This window comes from Marmota monax, unplaced genomic scaffold (assembly GCF_021218885.2).
Source record: "Marmota monax isolate L192 unplaced genomic scaffold, Marmota_monax_Labrador192_F-V1.1 WCK01_AAM20220418_F8-fsc01076, whole genome shotgun sequence".
NCBI lineage: Eukaryota > Metazoa > Chordata > Mammalia > Rodentia > Sciuridae > Marmota > Marmota monax.
Genome location: NW_026693649.1, coordinates 713 through 21,473, shown reverse-complemented (window position 1 = coordinate 21,473; position 20,761 = coordinate 713). Strand labels below are relative to the sequence as shown.

The 20,761-nt window shown below is 34.5% G+C and overlaps 1 protein-coding gene across 15 annotated transcripts in view; it reads right to left on the bottom strand.

Annotated features, from left to right (window-relative positions):
* LOC124103249 (E3 ubiquitin-protein ligase UBR2) overlaps positions 1–9,056 on the bottom strand; it is a 53,071-nt gene extending 44,015 nt beyond the window's left edge. For 2 of the 15 annotated variants that reach the window (XR_009228257.1, XM_046459744.2), the window contains exons 1-2: positions 5,832–8,701; positions 3,517–3,630 (exon numbers count right to left, since the gene is read on the bottom strand). Coding sequence is in view for 11 of the 15 variants with exons in the window: in XM_046459744.2 (XP_046315700.1) it covers positions 3,517–3,630; positions 5,832–5,876 (159 nt within the window). In the remaining 4 variants the exon portion in view is untranslated. Of the gene's footprint in view, positions 1–3,516; positions 3,631–5,831 lie in introns of all 15 variants that reach the window. The other 13 variants (XM_046459745.2, XM_046459741.2, XR_009228258.1 and 10 more) reach the window with 12 other exon arrangements.
* Positions 9,057–20,761: the final 11,705 nt, after the last annotated feature.

The window sequence follows — 20,761 nt, the reverse complement described above, 5'->3', positions numbered from 1 at the left end:
TGGAATGTGTGAGGCACTGGGTTCAATCCTCAGCACCACATATAATTTTAAAAAAATTCATTAATACCACTTTAACTTGTTTATTACTAGGATTTTTATATTTGAATTTCATTTAAAATTTTTCTGTTAAAATTTCTTTTACTACCACAATGGGGCCTGGGACTGTAGTTCAGTGGTAAAGCACTTGTCTCACATATGTGAGGCACTGGATTCAATCCTCAGCACCACATAAAAACAAATAAGGATACTGTGTGTTCATCTATAACTAAAAACATATTTAAAAAAAAAAAAAACTAGCATAATGGACTGTTAGGAATTTCATTACTCAAGTTTATACTACCTAGGATTAAATCTAGCTCTAGCACTTACTATATGGAATACTTTGGGCAAGTTTCTTAATATAAAACTCAAGCTTCTGCATCTATAAAATATTAGGAACAGCAGTATCTATTTTATGCGGCTTTTTTTCTTTTTTGTACTGGGGGTTGAAGCCAGGGGCTTTATCCTCAGCCCTTTTTATTTTTGAGACAGAATCTTGATAAGTTGCTAGGGCTGGCTCCAACTTGTGACCCTCCTGCTCAGCCCTACATGTCATTGGGATTATAGACAAGTGCTGCTGTATCCAATTTATGAGGCCATTTTAGACTTAAATGAGATAGATCAAGTAAAGTACTTAGTAAAGAACCTAGCTTTTAATAATCACTGATCTGTATTCAAATGAAATGGGAACAGTTGGCACTGGGCTATAGCTCAGTGGCAGGGCGCTTGACTACCATGTGTGAGGCACTGGGTTTGATCCTCAGCACCACATAAAAATAAATTAAATAAAGGCATTCTGTCCATCTACAACTACAAAAAATAAAAATAAAAAAATAGAGAAATAAATGGAAACAGTATTTGCAACTGAAATTTTCTGATCATAGAATCTTCACTAAGGATGTTCATTCAGTTAATATTTATTATTTAATTAAATTTTATTCCAAAAAGAATTTAAATAAACTGCAATCAAGATAACACTCATTTATAAAGGAAGATCATGTAAATTTCTGTATAGCTACTACAGGCTATTAGACAGGCTGTTTCCAAATAGATGGCCCTTTTTCCAGAAGCCTCAATCAAAGGAAATACTGTTATTAGATTTACATACAGAAAAAAAAAATCTAAATGAATAAACCTAAAAGAAACTTCTTATTTATAGGAATAAATATTAACAAAGGAGACACCCTACAATATGTGGTGGTTCTCAACTAAGAGAAGTACTACCCCACTACCCGCCCCATTAATCCCCTTGAACATAGGGCCATTTGTAAACCTGGTTGAGCTTTCCTTCATTATTACTAGGAAATATTACAGTCATTTAGTCATTTAGTTTTTTACTAAACAAAAGGGTTCCAACAACATACACTCTTGGTCAACAAATGTTTTCTGTCAAAGAGTAAGATAGTATTTTAGGGGGCTGGGGTTCAGGTTCAGTGGTAGAGTGTTTGCCTAGCACATGTGAGGCACTGGGTTCAATTCTCAGCACCACATAAAAAAATAAATAAAGCCATCTTGTCTACCTAAAACTAAAACTAAAAAATACATTTAAAAAATTTTTAGTCTTTGCAGGTTACAGGGGCTCTGCGGTAATAACTCAATTCTGCTGTTGTAATGGAAAAGCAGCTACAGACAGCACATTAAATCAAGCATACCAGTGTTCCTGTAAATATTTTATAGACACTGAAATCTGGATTTCTTATCATTTTCATATATTGCAAAATATTATTTGATTTTTTTTTTCCTTCCAACTATTTTAAAACAACAACAACAAAAAAATCACTCAGGCAAAAAGAGGTTGCAGATAATATTGGGTTTGTGGGGTCATAGTCTGCTGATCCTTAGCTTATACAATGAAGAAATATCCCACTCTAATGACAAGATCTGAGAAAACATGGGGCAACCCCTACACAGTCTTCCTAAAGAAGTATAACAAAAATTTATCAGTTTTTTCTTAAGATGTAGATTGAATATATCACCAAAAATTCATGTTAATAAAAATTTTTTTGACAGACGAAACCACATTCTAACATTTATAGTTCTCTTCCTTTTCAAGCATGTAATGTGGAGAGCCTAGATACATGTATGAATTTAGTTAGTAGGGACCAGGTATACCAAACACATTACTGTCTTTTAATATCTTTAGTCCATCTTAGTCGGAGATTTCATTTCCCTTAACTGAACTCTTAAACAGATATTAAATGGCAGAGTTTGGGAATTTTATAACCCATCAAGTACCTACAGTATATATTTTCTTAATGGTTGTGAAGTGGTGTCTCACTGTGGTTTCAATTTGCATTTTCCGGGAATAGGGATATAGCTCAGCTCACATGCACAAGGCCCTGGGTTCAATACCCAGCCCCCACCCCGAAAAAAAATACCCCAATTTGCATTTTCCTAATGACTAATGATGTTGACCATCTTTTCATGTGTTTACTGGTCATTTGTAGATTTATTTTTTTCGGAGCAATCTCTATTCAAGTCCTTTATCCATTTTTTAAATTGGGATGTCTTTTTATTATTAATTGTAAGATACATCTTCTGGATACTAGATCCTTAACCAGATATATGATTTGCAAATATTTTTTCCAATAGTCCTAAAATTTTGTAGTAGTGTTTGTTAATCTTTTTTCTAAAGTACAAAACTTTTCTTTCAAATATCTTAATTTGTCTTGTATGTTTATATTCACATGCAGAACTTTGATCAAATATATTTTAAAATATGGAGCTGCAGCTGGGCATGGTAGCACATACCTGTAATTGTAGCAGCTCGGAAGGCTGAAGCAGAAGGATCACAAGTTTGAGGCCAGTGTTGGCAACTTAGTGAGACTTTATCTCAAAATGAAAAATAAAAAGGGCTAGGGATATAGCTCAGGGATAAAGCATTCCTGTGTTTAATACCTAGTAATACACACACACACACAAACACACACACAACCCTGACATCAAAAATCTTGATCATTCTGTTAAAATATTTGAGACCTGTGTGGTACATGCATCAGGAAGGACTATTATTTTCCATTTATCCCAAACCTATATTGGACCTTATAAGTACTTTATACATACCTCTCTGACATTCAAAAATAATAAAATAAAATCTGAAATAAAGATCCTGAAATAAACATTAAATTGTCACAAAAAGCAGACATTCAAGCATTTATTTAACAAGAGTCCACTTTATTACAAATATCATCTAAAAAAAACAATTTTAAGAAACATATATGTACAGCTGGAGTTGGGATCATCTGTACTGAGCTGTTATTTCTACACCTGGTCCCATCACAAAACCAGTGATATGATTTACTAAGAGATGATGATTAGGGTTGGCTAACATGCATGGTAATAGAAAAGAAAGTTATATACAAAAACCAACCTAGTTAACTGGCCCATACATAACAGGAAAAATAATCCCTGTAATGATAAAAATTTTAAAACTCAAACAATTTTTCCTTAAAAGAAACTTTGTGAAAATGTTTTTACCTCTTCTTCCTCGATTTCAGAGGTGTTAAGTTCATGTTTTTGACAGTAAGGACCCTCTTTCCAAGCTTCTGTATCACCACAGTCACAGAAACCTCCACCTCCTGATGTTGTCATCTTCAAAGAAAATTGTAAAGTACCTTGTCAATAAGTATTTACTGAGGGCTATCAGATAATAAATAAAAATATCAAGTGCTAAGAAAATAACACTGCTTATATGTTTAATTCTTTGGAGGGATAAAACTAAATAAAATGCCAAGCCTTCTGATGTTTTATTTTAAATAAGTGTGTAGGTTAATCTATGTGATTTCAAAATAAAATACATTGTAGTGTTCAATAAACTACAGATATTTTAAAGAGGATATGTCTGCCTGCATAGCCTCCTTAATTAGAAAAATAATGAGGATTCATGAAGGTTTTCCTGCAGGATTTTGGTTAAATTAGTATAATGCTGAGATCTATGCAATCAGGTTGTGATAACATAATATAACATAACAAAATAATATGATATGTAATACACATTCAAGGGTTATAAAGATTTCTATAGCTAGCCAGGCATGGTAGCACATGTCTATAATCCCAGCAGCCCAAGAGGCTAAGGCAAGAGAATCAAAAGTTTGAAGCCAGCTTCAATAACTTAGTGAGACCCTATCTAGAAATAAAAAGGACTGGGTAAAATACCCAGGGGTTCAATCTCCAGTACAAAAAGAAATTTGTAGTTGCTGTCCCCCACAAGAGTTTTTTTTTTTTTTTTTTTTTTTGGGGGGGGGGGCGGTGGGTAACTAAGGATTGAACTCAGGGGCACTCAACCACTGAGTCACACCCACAGCCCTATTTTTGCTTAGCACCCTGCCGTTGTTAAAGCTGGCTTTGAATTTGCAATCCTCCTGCCTCAGCCTCCCAAGCCACTGGAATTATAGGTGCATGCCACTGGGCCTGGCCCCCACAAGAGTTTAATAATAGTATAAAAAATGACCAACAAGGACTATAGAAATATTTCATTTTTCTTCTCTCACACTTCCTAAAAAACCACTTTTAGAAAGGACAGGTAATAAGAGTTCAGGAAACACAAAAGTGCTACATGATCATAAAAACTTTCACACTTGTGTGATTCAAGAATTATTCACAATTCCTTAAGTTAAGGCAATGATTCAAGAAATTTGGTGGGATAGAATATGTTAGTTAATAATCGGGAGACTAGAAATTCTGCCTTTCTTGAAATACTTTAGGAAAGTTTAGGAACAGGTATTAGTTACAGCAAATTTTAGAATAAATCCTATTATATCCTGTCCAAAGTATAAGTATTTGTGTGTTATATATCACAATATAATTCATATAAACCATGTGTTTCAGCTATTCCAAGGGGACGCAAAGATGTGTGCCCAGAAACATGGATAGGCAACCATTTGGAAAATGATAACTCCACCTTATGGCTTGTGTGTGTGTTTTATTATCAAACCACAGATAGAAAGCCTTAAAAGCAACTGGGATTCTCTTAAAGGAAAGTGGGATCCTTTTATGGATTTATGAGAATAAAGAGAACATGTAAGAATGTAGGGAGCCCAATTTTGTAGCTGCTTTAATATATTATCAATACTTGGGTAAAGCAAATTAAAAACAGAAGAAAAAGTCCTGACCCATTAGAGCTTCTGGAATTAAGAACAAGATTGATATATTCCTTCTCTACCATTTTATTTTATGATCAGGGTAAAAGTTCCATCTACCATCTGGTTCCTAACCTTTGAATGTTCATGGTCTATCTTCAATTTCCAACAGAGGAACCAGAACAGGCTTAGGAATAAACTGCCTAAAATAATAAAACTGGTGAGTCTTATTATGCACTGGAGTTGGGCCTTCTTCTATAGTGTAGTAAATGTCACTTTAATAAACATTTAAAAATAGCAAAACAAGCTGGGTGCAGTGGAGCATACCAGTAATCCCAGCTCAGAAGACTGAGGCAGAAGGATCAGAAATTTGAAACCAACCTTAGCTACTTAGCAAGGCCCTATCTCAAAAAGAGCTAGGGATGTAATCATGATAAAGCATCCCTGAGTTCAATGCCCCATGCCAAAATAAATAAATTAATTAAATTTAATTAAAAATTTAAAAAATACTTTTTTTTGGTAGTGCTGGGGATGGAACCCAAGGACTTGTGTATGCTAGGCAAACACTCTACCATTGAGCTACATCCCTAGCCCTAAAGAATACATTTTAAAACCACTTTCCCCATTTACATGTTAAATCTTTGGGCTTTAAAAAGAAAAGTATTCAATATAAAATTCAATGCTGTATATAATTATTATTTGGATATTACTAACCCTATATCGATGGTCTCTGTGAATACTTCCCAAAAAGCACTCCATGCATAAAACACAAGTTGGATCAACTGCACAGTCTCTGTAAAGTTAAAGAAAAAAAAATCAGAGTGTCATAAAATAACTATGTTATTTCACAACAGAATATTTCACATTGGGACCCATCTTAGAAAAGCCAGACTAGAGGTATTATTAAGACAGGAAATATCAATCCCAAAGATCTGTCAGATCTTTGACAGTGAAATCATTTTAAGGTACTAGATGTGTACTAGAGGGTCTTTCAAGGCATTTGTTACTAGAATGTTAAATTTCCCCCAAGATTTGGGAAAATCACACTATATATTAAAAAATACAGATGTATATGGAACACATTAAAAATGTGTATAAACTCTTAAGATTCATAACTTGGAATTAAAAATAACTTCCTCCAAACAGGTATTTGAGACCAAGGGTCTTCAAAGAGATATATATATATCTCAAAAGGGGAGGTGTCAACTGAAATGCAAGAAGACAATATTAGAACTTATATCTCTACTTAACTAAAAGGGGAAAATTAAACATTCTATATGCTCAGCATACAGACTGAAATGGGTCTCCTCACTTGGTCCATATGTCTGGTATTCATGTAACTATATGGTCCAAGACATATTAATGGGAGAGCAACAGTTCCATAGGGTGGATAAGTTGCTAGTTGTGCTCCAAGTTGTTTCATTTGCCTTAATCATACTGCCAATTATATAACATTTATGGATCACATCTTCAGAGAATCTCTAATTTCATGAAATGAGATGGAGTGTGTATAAAATAAGAAACAGTGGTTTCTTACATAGAGCTTTAAAATTCTTATAGACAGAGGTGCTAGGAGAATCCTTTTGCTAATATTTGGTCTCAGACCCCAATTCCAGACACAGAGATCTAATCTCTTGGAATTTCCTGGGTGATTTCTTGTTCTAATAAGATGACAGTTGGCAGATGGCTGGGGGATCCTTTGACAGCCTTAGGATGGGGGTTGTTTGACAGGGGAACCAACTATGAGAATAAAGATTTAAATTTTCAGCCCCAATCCTCCACATCTAGGGAGGAGAGATGGGCTAAAGTTTGAGTTATAGCAATAGACAAATGATATAATCAATCAGGAACCTCCTTAAAACTCCAAAAGGACTGGATTCAGAGCGATTCTTGATTGGTAAATACATAGAGGTCCCTGGTGGATTCTAGAGAAGGCAAGGAGGCTCTTTCTACCTGCCTTGTCCCGTGTATCTCTTCCATCTGGCTATTCATCTGTATCCTTTGAAACAGCTCTTACAATAAATGGGTAAACTTGAATAAAATGTTTTCCTAAGTTCTACGAGCTGCTTTAGTAAGTTGATCAAACTCAAGGAGGGGTTCATTGAAACCCCCAATTTCATAGTTGGTTGGACTGAAGAGGGGGACCTTGCAATATGCATCTGAAGTGACTGGTAGGCTTGTGGAACTTGTGGTATATGATGTCAGAACTGAATCAAATTATAGGACACTCATTTGATGTCTGCTGGAGACCAACACATCTGGTGTCAGAATTGTTCTGTTGCTGAAAGTTGTAGCTGGAATAATTTACCCTCTACTATGCTAGTACTGAACATTTACATATCCACCAATGCCTTCCTACCACAAATAATGTTGTAATGAACATCCCTGCATATGTTATTACCTGAATCCACTTGAGATGTCATTTGCATATAAAATCAAGAGTGGAACACCTGAGTCATATATATGCTATTGTTCAGAGAGGCTACATGACCATGGGCAATGTATAAGGGTCTTCATAGCTTTGCACCTTCAGCAACTCTTCTTATTGCTCAATTTTTTAATGTGCACCAGCCTGATATATATGAAACATATCTTATTGTTTTAATTTGCATTTTCTAATTGTTAATTATGTTGAGGAACTCTTCATATGCTTGCTGATTTGGGGGTTTCCTTTTCTATAAATTCCTTTTTATATACTTTACAAATTTTCCTGCTGGGATTGCTATCATTTTATTATTTGCAGGAATTCCTTGTATACTCTGGAGGGTATTAATTGCTTGTTAATATTAAACATTGCCAATACTGTCTGCCATTTCCCACTTCTGTGTGTTAATTATGCTCATAGAGTCTCTGATAATCAAAACTCCCCATTTGGTACAATTAAATTAATATATACATCTAGTTTGTACTTTGAGGTTTTAAGAGTACAAACTCACATCTCAAAAAATATTTTTCATTTCCTCTAACCTTTTTGTTTTTTTTCCACATTTGGTATTTATTGGGAGTCTACCTTTGTATATGATGCAAAGGAGTCTTATTTTCCCATATATAACAAGCTACTTGCCCCCTCAACATTATTTGTGAAATAATTTAGTTTCTATTGATTGCACTGTTAACTTTATATCAAGTTCCCACACATCCATAGATCTATGTCTAAACTCTCTAATATTCTGAGAGATCTACATGTTCGTATACTAACCACATAGTTATCATTATGTCTTTGTAATATGTCTTAATCTCATAAGTCCCCCTTTTTTCCTCCTTTTCTAAAGTCAACTAAGCTATTCATAACCTTAATTCTTTTTTTTTAATTGTTTTAGTTGTAGATGGACACAATACCTTTATTTATTTATTTATTGCTCTACCACTGAGCCACAGCCCCAGGCCACAACCTTAATTCTTCCACACACCATTTAGGATATTTACAGAGTTTCTCAAAAATATCCAACTAAAAACTTGACAGATTATTTGGAACTTATTGACAATACATCAAGATTACTAATATCTTTACAAGAGTAAATTATTAGGTCCACAATTCTTCCCTTTTCTGAATGAATTTTATTTCAAAGTAAACAAAAGGTTGATGAGGGACTGTTTTTCTTTTATAGACATCTAGCTAATAAATGAAGAAGAAATGATAAATCAGCATTTTGCTATTCACAATGGAATAATGATCTAAGTAACCTTTATAATGATTTTTAACTGCTAGGTACTAAAGCCCAACCTTAAAATAAAAGCAGTCAAGCATTATGTCCCCTTTGATTTGAAGAGTTAAAAAGTTATTATGAAGTAATAATCCCCTCTCCCATACAAAAACCAAAACAGGACTCAATCTAACCTACTACAGGAATTTAAGAAGCCTGTTAAGCAACACCATGAGGACACAACCAGCCAAATTCATAACATGGAAAATTCCACAGAAAGAATGAACTTGTTTCTTAGTCACATAAATGGAAAAACGAAGAAGAATGGAGAGTAGAGGAAGGAGGGAGGAGCCGGCTACTCAGGAGGCTAAAGTAGGAAACAAATGAGGCCACCCTGGCAACTTAGTGAGACTATTCTGAAAAAAAATTAAAAACACCAAAAGGCACAGCAGTCAAAGACAACAATATTTGAACTTTGAAACCACACTTATGAATCAATCAGGACAATTTTAACCATGGCTAGATATTAGACAATTAGTGTTAATTTTTCAGGATGTTAATGGTTATAGAGAAAAAAACTACATTCTGATCATCTACTAATAAGGCACATCTGGAATTAGCTTAATAATAAAGTGGTGGGGCAGAAAAAGCTGTGTGTGGATGAGGCAAACATTAAACAGAGTTGACATTTTACAGCAAATTTTGAAGCTGAACAATGAGTAGACGTCAAGTCTCTTACATTCATCATAATAATTATGTTTAAGTGTTCAAAAATCCAATAAAGTTCTTTTATTTATGTTGTTTGCCAAGATTTTCTACAATACACAATTATTGGAAGGTAGAAAATACTTTTCTGAATTAAACCAGAGAAACATTTTTCTTCTCTCAACTATTAAAGATGGTGAGTTGAGTTGCATTAATAACCCTTACAGATGAACTACCTTTGACTCCTGAACTAAATAAATCCACCTGATTCTATGTATCATTCTCAGTGTATTTTTGGATTGAAATAGCTAATATTTTACTTAGGATCCTTCCATATATATTAATAAAGGAAATGGTTCTATAACATATCCTTTTGTATTGTTTTTATCAGGGTTTAAGAATCAAAATTGTACTAGTTCATAAAGAATAAGGCAGCCTCTCACTGCTTTCCCAGTTTCTATAATTAAGATATGTAAGAAAGGAATTGTTCCTTCAAAATTTGATGGAACTGGGGCTGGGGTTGTAGCTCACTGGTAGAGCACTTGCCTAGCTCATTAGGCACTGGGTTTGATCCTCAGCAGCACATAAAAAATAAATTAATTAATTAAATAAAGGTATTGTGTCCATCTACAACTAAAAAAAAAATTAAAATAATTTGATGGAACTCATCTGTATAGTCATCTAGGTGAGGGATTTTGGGAAGATAATTGATTATCATTCTGATATTTTTATACTGTATTCAACTTATATTCATTTTTTCTAGGAATTTATGTTTCATCTGTTTACGAATTTAGCATTTAGTTCTTCATATCCTTATATTTCAGAGGTTCTCAAACTTTCAATGGCACCACTAGACCAAAAGACATGCCAATTCTGTTCATCAAATCAGTTCACAACTCAGCACCTGGTAGGCTTCTTCTTTTTTTTTTTTTTTTTTAAAGAGAAGAGAGAGAGAGAATTTTTTTTTTATTTATTGTTTTAATTTTCGGCGGACACAACATCTTTGTTTGTATGTGTTGCTGAGGATTGAACCCGGGCCGCACGCATGCCAGGTGAGCGCGCTACGCCTTGAGCCACATCCCCAGCCCTCAACTTCTTAACTTTAGAAAATACTGCCAACTTTATTTCCTATTCCATGTTAAGTTTTTACAATGTATTTGCTTTTCTGTCACAGCAACAAAAAAGCCCCAGCTTTGCAATATGACACACCATTAAAAGGAATGCAACAAGTTTATCAGTTTTCCATTTTGATATATGTGTATCTTCTCTTTTTCTTAATCAGTTTTGCCAGAAACTTAACATATTAATAATTCTAAACAGTCAATGCCTCAACTTCTTGTGTTTCATTTTCTGACCTTATCTTAATTTCCTTTCTTATTTGAGTTTGCCCTATTCATTTCCCAACTTCCTGATGGAATGTTTACCTTATTTTTTAATTTTGAATGTTTACCTTATTTTTAATTTTGAAACTTAGAAAAGTTACAAAAAACAGTAGAGAGTTCCTTTATACTGATACCCAGCTTCAGCTAATGTTAAGCTTAGTATTATTATCAAAACCAAGAAATGAACACTGGCACAATATTATTAACTACAGACCTATACAAATTTCATCAGTTCTTCCACTGAGATCTGTTAACTGTCCAAGATCCAATACACGATCCCACGTTGCATTAGTTGTCATAACTATAGTTGTCCTAACTACTTAGTATCTTCTAGTTTGTGACAGTTCCTGACTCTTCTCTCAACTTTCGTGACCATGACACTTTGAAAGAGTACTGGTCAATAATTCTGTCGATTTCCTACAATCTGGATTTGATGTTTTCATGCTTAGATTGAATTACACATTTTGGCAAGAGTATCATAGAAATGATCCTGTATCTTTCTCAATGTGCCACAACAGGGAGCATAGGATGTTGACTTAATATCTCTTTTTTTTTTTTTTTTTTGACTTAATATCTCTTATTACTGGCTTTTTGTTCCATCTAGTGAAGATGGTGCCAACCAAATCTCTTATCTGTAGTTATTGTTGTTCCTTTGATGCAAATGCATAAAGAAAAGTTTTTTTTAATTGAGCTTGTTTAAAAAATTGATTTAATTTACATACTATAAAATTCACCCTTTTAAAGTGTGCAACTTAGTGGTTCTTAGAGAATACGCATAATGTTATAAAACGTTGTCATTAATTCTAGAACACTTTCTATCATCCCTAAAAGAAACCCTGTACTCATTACCAGTAAATCCCCTTTCTTCCCTCCCAAACTCCCCTCTCCCAACCCCGACAAACACTAATCTACTTTATAGATCCATGGATTTACTGAACATTTCATGTACACGAAATCAAATATAATATATGATTTTGTTTTTGTAACTGGGTTCCTTCACTTAGCACAATTTTCTCAAGGTTCACCTACATTTTATTAGTATTTAATTCCTTTGTATGGGTAATGTTTATTGATTCATCTGTTCCTGGACATCTTGGTTGTTTTTACATCTCCTGGCAACTGTGAATTGTGCCGCATATACATGCTTTTGTTTGAATGCCTGTTTTCAAATCTTCTGGGTATATACCCTGGAGTAGAATTCCTGGGACATAAGGTAATTCTATGGCTAACACTTTAAGGAACTGCCGGCTGTTTACCAAAGCAGCCGCACCATTTTTATATTCCCATTAACAATGTATGAAGGGTTACAATTTTTTTAAATCCTTGCCAATATTTATTATTGTCTTCATTTTAAAATTACAGTCATCGTAATTGGTGTGAAGTAGTAAGGTGGTTTTAACTTGCAATCCTAATTATTAATGATGTTTACTGGTCATTAGTAGAAATGACTATTCAAATCCTTGCCCATTTTTAAATTGGGTTGTCTTTTTGTTGTTTTAAGAATTCCTTATATATTTGGAATTCCAGTTCCTTATTAGATATGTTTTGCAAATATTTGTATTTGAGGGTTGTCTTTTTATTTAATTTAGTTACATGTGGTGCTGAGAATCAAACACAGTGCCTCATACTTGCTAGGCAAGTGCTCTACCACTGAGACACAACTCTAGCCCCTCTTTTTACTTCCTCTTAATATTTATTTTTTAGTTGTAGTTGGACATGACACTTTATTTATTTATTTAAAATATTTTATTTTATTTAGTTGTAGCTGGACACAATACCTTTATTTTTATTTTTATGTGGTGCTGAGGATCGAATCCAGGGCCTCACTCACACTAGGCAAGTGCTCTACCGCTGAACCACAACTCCAGCCCTCTTTTTACTTTCTTAATAGTGTTATTTGATGCACAAAATTTTTAAGAAACCCAATTTATCTGTTTTTTTCCCCTTGTGACTGCTTGCAGTGTGTGTGTGTGTGTGTGTTGCAAGAGATCAAACCCAGGGTCTCCCATATGATAGGCAGGAGCTTTACTACTGAGCTATAATTCTAGCCCTGCTTGTGCTTTTGATGTCAGATCTAAAAGGCCACTGTTTAATCTAGGATCATAAAGTTTTACACTGTTTTTTTTCCTACAAATATTAGCTCTTACATCTAGGCCTTTGATCCATTTTGAGTTCATAAAGCATGGGTCCAACTTCCTTCTTTTCAGTGAGTATCCAGTCTTAGCACCATTTCTTGAAAAAACTACTCTTCCTGCTTCTGAACTGTTTTGGGATTCTTGTGAGAATTACTGGTTACAAACACAAATATTTAACTCTCAATTCTACTGTCTTTTCTTATGCCAATACCATACAAATTGCTTTTGTAAATGTTCTGTGTATACTTGAAAGTATATACTGTGTTTGATTCTCAGCACCACATGTAACTAAATTCTCTTGGAATAGTTCTATAGATTCTCTAATTGTTGATTTTTCTATTTCTCCTTGCAGTTTCGTTGGTTATCACTTGATGTATACTGAGACTATTATTAAGTGTAGAAATGTTCTCATTATGGCTGGGTGCAATGGCACATGCTTGTAATCTCAGTGTGTCAGAAAGATGAGGCAGGAGGATCACGAGTTCACAGCCAGCCTTAGCAAAAGTAAGGCACTAAGCAACTCAGTGAGACCTTGCCTCTAAATAAGATACAAAATAGGGCTGGGGATGTGGCTCAGTGGTCGAATTCAATCCCTGGTACTCCACCCCCCCAAAAAAAGAATATTCATTATGGATATTCATTATTTCTTCTTTACTTTTTGCTTCATTTACCAGTATAAAATTTCTTTCTATACTATTTTATGGGCTATTTGCATTCCTTATACTTTCTACCCAAATTAGATACGTTAGATATGAAAACTGGTATTCTAGCTTCCTTTTGTATCATATTACTTCCCTGTATATTTTTATCCACTGCTTTTCCTCCTGCTTTCAATAGTGTCTGTTTTAGTTTGCCTTTTATATAAAACATTTGCAGATTTTTAAATATCAATCTGAAAGACACTGTCTTTCTATTTTCACATAATTATAAAGATGAGGAAAGCCAGAGAACCTTGTCCTCTAGAGGAGTCCATCATTTAACAAAAAAGACAAATATAAACAGTGATGATACCAGTTGTTAACTGCCATATTAAAGGTATAAATGGTGAAAGTCAGTGTCTCTAGAACAGTCAAGGATCTCTGAAATGAGACCTTTGTATAAAACAGTCATCTTGGGGCTGGGGTTACAGTTCAGTGATAGAGTACTTGCCTAGTATATGTGAGGCAATAGGTTCTATTCCCAGCATCACATAAAAATAAATAAATAAAATAAAGGTATTGTGTCCATTTACAAAAATTTTTTTAAAAGTCATCTTCTTATTTTCTTTTGATCATATATTCCATTTATTAAAATGTTCTGAGCATGTACTAGACATAAATATATTCATATTACACATGTATAATTTTAAAATGTAAGTTATATACATGTGATACTGTACCAATTAAAGTCTCAATTCTACTACTGTGTAACTGGAGTCCCAGGAATGAAAAAAAAGGGAGGGGCCAGAAAAAGTATCTAAGAAATAATAACCTAAACTTCCCAAATGTAGTGAAAGAGATACACTTATAGATTCAAGAAGCTCACTAAATCCCAAGATCATAAATGAAGAACATATGTTTAGGCATATAGAAATCAAATTGCTAATATCCAAAAATACATTTCATACAAGGAAACATAAATATGCTAATGACAGCTAACATTAACAGAAACAACAAAGATCAGAACGCTGGAATCAAGATATTTTAAATGTTGACAGGGAAAACAAAAAAGCAACAAACTAATAACTGTCAATGGAGAATTCAATATACAGGAAAAACATCCTTCAAAGAGTGCAAAAGACAATCTGAATAGGCTTATATCTATTAAAGAAGGAGTCAATAATTAAAAACCTTCCAAAACAGAAAGCACCAAACTTAAATGGGTTCACTGGTGAATTCCATCAAATGGTTAAGAAAGAAATTATACTGGATCTCCACAATCTCTTCCAGAACATAGAAGCAGAAGCACCACTTCCTAACTCATTCTATTTGGCTGGCATCATTCTAAGGCCAACACCAGACAAAGACATTACAAGAAAACTATTACAGATCAATTTCACTCATGAACATAACAAAATATTAAATCGAACCCAACAATGTTATAAAAATTATTACACACAATGACCAAGTAGGATTTATCCCAGCTATGCCAATCTGGTTCACATGTTAAAATCATAGAATTCATCACATCAACAGGCTAAAGAAGAAAAATCACATGATCATATCAATAGATACAGAAAAAGTATCTGATAAAAGCAGTGTTTACTCATGATAAAAACTCTCAACAAAAGAGGAATTTGGTGGATTTATTCAACTTTTTTTTTCTTTATTGGTTGTTCAAAACATTACAAAGCTCTTGACATATCATATTTCATACATTAGATTCAAGTGGATTTACTCAACTTGATAAAGAATATCTCCGAAAAACCTACAGTTATCAGCATACTTAAGAGTAAGAAATGTGAATTTATGCTAATGAAGTTTCTGAGGGTGGGGCCCCTAGATAGCCTCTGGATGAGACAGTTACAGAAAAACCAAGTGATTAGAGGGTTGGAAATTTTAGCCCTTCCACTGAAATTTGGGAAGGGGGTAGGATTAAGAGATTAAGATCTATAAAAACTCTTGAACATGAAGACCTGATGAGTTTCCAGACTGCTGAATTACGTGGAAGTGCCAAGAGAGTAGCATGCAGATTCCATACCCCTTCTCCCATTTCTTGCCCTATATATCTTTTTTATGTGGCTGTTTTTTTGTTTTTTGTTTTTTTTTTTGTACCAGGGATTGAACCCAAGAGCACTCCGCCACTGAGCCCTATTTTGTAGTTTATTTAGAGACAGGGTTTCACTTGAATTGCTTAGCACCTCGCTTTTGCTGAGGCTGGCTTTGAACTTTCGATCCTCTTGTCTCAGCCTCCCAAGCCACTGGGATTACAGGCATGCTTCTATATCCTTTATAAACTGGTAAATTTCTTTTAGTTTTGTAAACTATTCTTGCAAATTAATTGAACCCAAGGAGAGATTTGTGGGAACCCCAAAAGCACAGGTGACACTTTATTACTTTTGATTGATATATGCAGCAGAGGGTAGTCTTGTAGGGCTGAGCTCTTGGGTGGAATCTGACAATAACTCCAGGTATATAGAGTCAGAACTCAATTAAATTGTAGAATATGAAGCCAGTGTTTGAGGAATTGGAGAATTAATTCCATACATCTAGTGACAAAAGCATTGTGTGAGAATGTATTATTCCCAGAAAGTAGTTAAAAAAGAGAATATAAAGTGTTAAAAAAATTTTTTCAGATAAATACAAATGGAGATAATTCATAACCAGATTGGAAGGAATTAGAACCAGATGGTCGCTGGTATCTACAAAAGGATCTAGCCAACTCTGACCCACAGACTGTCTTTCTACAACCTGCAAATTAAGAATAGTTTTTACATTTTGAAAGGTGGTGGTGGGGGGAGAAGACATAAAGAAGGCACAACAAAGACTGTTTGGGGCCTGCACAGCCTAATATATTCAATTTCTTAGATCTTTACAGAAAAAAAAAATGTGCTAACCCTGGTCTACCAGAAGTAATGAAGATCATCAGGAGGGAGATATATGTGGTTTAATATCAAGGCAATATGGATTTTTTCTTCAATTTCTTTAAAAAACTCAGCTGTTAAAGCAAAAATTATAATAGTGTTTTGTAAAGTTTATCATGTTTTTTGATGCAGTACATATGACAAGAAAATACAAAGTTCTATATTTTTTTGATGACATAATTAAAAAATGGACCTTGGGGAGATAAAGATGCATATTGTAATTTCTAGAGTAAACACTAAAAGAAAAAAGAAAAAGCAAAGTGGAATTAATTCCAGTAACAAAAACATTTGAAATATCAATCAATGCAATAACTATACTAATGGACATAAAAAAGAAAAACTATAACCATCTGAATAGATGCTGTAAAAGCACTTGTCAACATTTAATAATTATTTATATTTAAAAAGAAAACCTAGCAATCTAAGGATAGAAGGGAACTTCCTCACAGTGATATAAAGGGTATTTAAAAGAAAAGTACACCTAACATCATACTTAACGGTGAGAGACTACATGCTTTTCCACTAAGATTGAGAATAAGCTGAGGACATCCACTTTCACCAGAACAATAATGCAAAAAACACTGTCTCCACTCAAGGAGGACATGATTGGTTATGAGAAAAATCTCATGGAACAAACAAACAAGCAAAAAAAAAAAAAACACAAAAACAAACAAACTGACAGCTGGTAGAAAATAAATGTAAAGTAAAATCTTAAGAAATCTCAATTTATAATAGTATCATAAAACAAGCATAAATAACAAAAGATATGTACAATTTCTACACTATACAGTCCTGCAATCCTATGAGACATTACTATAAGATGACATTAATAAATGGAGACAGAAAATATTCAAGGACCAGAAAACTCAATTTGTTAAAATGTCAATTGTCTCCAAAATGATGTTCATATTAAATGCAATCCTAATCTTTTTTTTTAAATATTTATTTTTTAGTTGTAGTTGTCAACACCTTTTGTTTATTTATTTATTTATTTATTACGTGGTGCTGAGGGTCGAATTGAGGGCCTCACATGCACTAGGTGAGCACTCTACCGCTGTCCTGTAGTCTACAACCCCAGTCCTGCAATCCTAATCTTAGCAGTCTTTCTTAAAAATAAAACTTGAGGGCTGGGGTTGTAGTTTGGTAAAGCATTTGCCTAGCATGTGTGAGGCACTGGGTTTGAGTCTCAGCACTGCATATAAATAAATAAAATAAAGGTCCATTTACAACTAAAAACTATTTTTATTAAAAAATTGACAAACTGGCCCGGTGCAGTGGCGCACGTCTGTAATTCCCGCAGCTTGGGAGGCTGAGGCAGGAGGATATTGAGTTCAAAGCCAGCCTCAGCAAAAGGGAGGCATTAAGCAACTCCGTGAGACCTTGTCTGTAAATAAAATACAAAATAGGTCTGGGGATGTGACTCAGTGGTCAGGTGCCCCTGAGTTCAATCCTCGGTACAAAAAAAAAAAAAAAAAGAAAAAGATATCTTGGGATTTTCTGCTGCCTTTTATTAAGTATTAATTTCTAACAAAAACTAAAGTCTTTAAAAAATTAAGGTTTACAGGGGGCTGGGGTTGTGGTTCAGCGGTAGAGCGCTTGCCTAACATGTATGAAACACTGGGTTCAATCCTCAGCACCACATAAAAATAAATAAACAAAACAAAGTTAAAAAATTTAAAAAAAAAATAAGGTTTACAAAGGCCAAATGTTACCTCTGATATATGGATGCTAACACACAATAATAGGAGGAACAGAGAGAATACAGAAGAATGGGGAATGAAGGGGGTGGGGTGGGGGGGAGGGGTAGGAATAGGAAAGACAACAGAATGAATCGGACAGAACTTTCCTATGTTCATATGTGAATACACGACCAGTGTAACTCCACATCACGTACAACCACAAGAATGAGAAGTTACACTCCACATATGTATAAATTTCAAAATACATTCTACTGTCATGTGTAACTAAAAAGAATTTTAAAATTCAAAAAAATTTAAGTTTTTTTAAATATCTATTTGTTTTGAAATCCTTTAAATTATAACTTTATAATTCTGATAAAATCTGGTTTACAACTCTACTTACACGACTGCTATTTACAATAATAAATGTTATGTTACTGACATAAATATTCTAGACTTTGTAAAATGATGGTTCTGGCACAATAACTGTCAGGTTTTCAGTTATGATTATTACCGATTGGGTTCACTGCATGACTTTTGGCACTTTATAAAACTCAAAAAAGTCTGATAGTACTGGCATAATGATTGTCAGTTACGATTATTATCTTAAAACGCTGTGTACAATAAAACTAAATTGTCTTATCAATTGCTAAACTCTCATCAAAATTCTAACCATACAATGCACACCTGTAATCCAAGCAGCCTGAGAGGCTAAGGCAGGAGGATCAAAGCTAGCCTCAGCAAAAGTGAGGAACTAAGCAACTCAGTGAGACCCTGTCTCTAAATAAAATATAAAACAGGGGGCTGGGGATGTGGCTCAAGTGGTAGCGCGCTCATCTGGCATGCGTGAGGTATTGGGTTCGATCCTCAGCACCACATAAAAATAAAGATATCGTGTCCACCTAAAGCTAAAAAATAAATACTAAAAAAAAAAAAAAAAAAACAAGGCTGGGGATTACAGTTGTACATAACGGTGAGATTTGTTTACATATTTGTACATACACAAAATATAAAATTATAATTTGGCCAGTATCATTTCCCAGCATTTCCTCTTTCCCTCCCCTCCCCATCCCTGATACCTTTCTGCCACTGATTTTCCTTTGATTTTCATGAGATTCCTGGCCCCGCCTTTTCTTTTCCTTTTGCCTCTCTAGCTTGCATATATGAGACATACTAATCCTGTCAAAAAGTAGATTGCAAAGATTTTTTCCCCCAATTCTGTAAATTCTCTCTTCACATTCCTAATTGTTTCCTTTGCTGTGCAGAAGCTTTTTAAGTTATTATTATCCCACTTATTAACTCTTGGTATTGTTTCCTGAGCTTCAGGGGTCATACTGAAAAAGTTGTCACCTCTGCCTATATGCTAAGTATTGACCCTGCATTTTCTTCTAGCAGTTGGACAGTATTTGGTCTAATTCCTAGGTCTTTGATCCATTTTACGTTGATTTTGTGCAGGGGTGAGAGATAAGGATCCAGTTTCATTCTTCTACATATAAATAATCAGTTTTCCCAGCACTATTTGTTAAAAAGGGTGTCTTTTCTTCAATGTATGTTTTTGGCTTCTTTGTCAAGGATGATATGACTGTATATGTGTGGGTTTGTCTCTATGTCTTCTATTCTGTACTACCAGACTATGTGCCTCTACCAAGTTCTCTTTAAATACAGCTGCCTGATAAGGTCCAAGCTGTCAAGACTCAATTATCACTCAGAGATCAACCATTTGTCTACCACTCCTGACTTACTGTGGACCTCTGGAACATCTATGTCCCTCTGACAGACAGCAAGAATGTGAGGCTCTTGTTCCCTAGGCCCATGACCCTCACCAGCAGGAAGCAGCCAAAGATTTCAATGACATCTGCTTCTCTAAAAGATTTCAGGGTCTCCAATTCTTGCGGGGAAAATGCTAGGCAGCAATTAGACATAAGCAGTGGGTCAAGAGCTTAAGAAAACAGGTCTGACAAGATATTTCAGGTCCCTTGCCTGATCTCAGCCCTGCAAACTATTCCTCTCACAACCAGAGAAAAACATAAGGTTGGGGAAGGACAAAGATGTTTTTGCTGAGAAGGGCCTAAATGCTAAGACATTAAGCAAGACACTACACAAATAACCCAGAGATTATCCATATGTAGGATAATCACTGAGGAAAGCATAATGATTAAGACTGGAGCCCACTGACCATAATGTCAGCCAGGCCAAGAAGGCCAAAAGTTGCCTTTAAACTGTCAGCAGGCAATCCAGAGCCAAGAGGTAAATACTTGGTTGAGACCTTCTAACAACTTCCGTACTGCCCCAATAAAAGCTGAGACACAAAGAAGTGAGTTGTCAGTGTCCTTTTGAGAAAACCCACTCTCTTCCTTGAGGGTAGTTTGCCCACACATTCTTTTCCTCCTAATAAATTCTGCTATATTAGAAAAAAAAAACTAAATTGAAAAGACTGACACAACGTTAGATATTGTGCATACAATACAACAGGAACTGTCTTACATTAGCCATAAGAACACAAACTCATTTTGGTGAAGAGTTGGCAGTTCATGAAG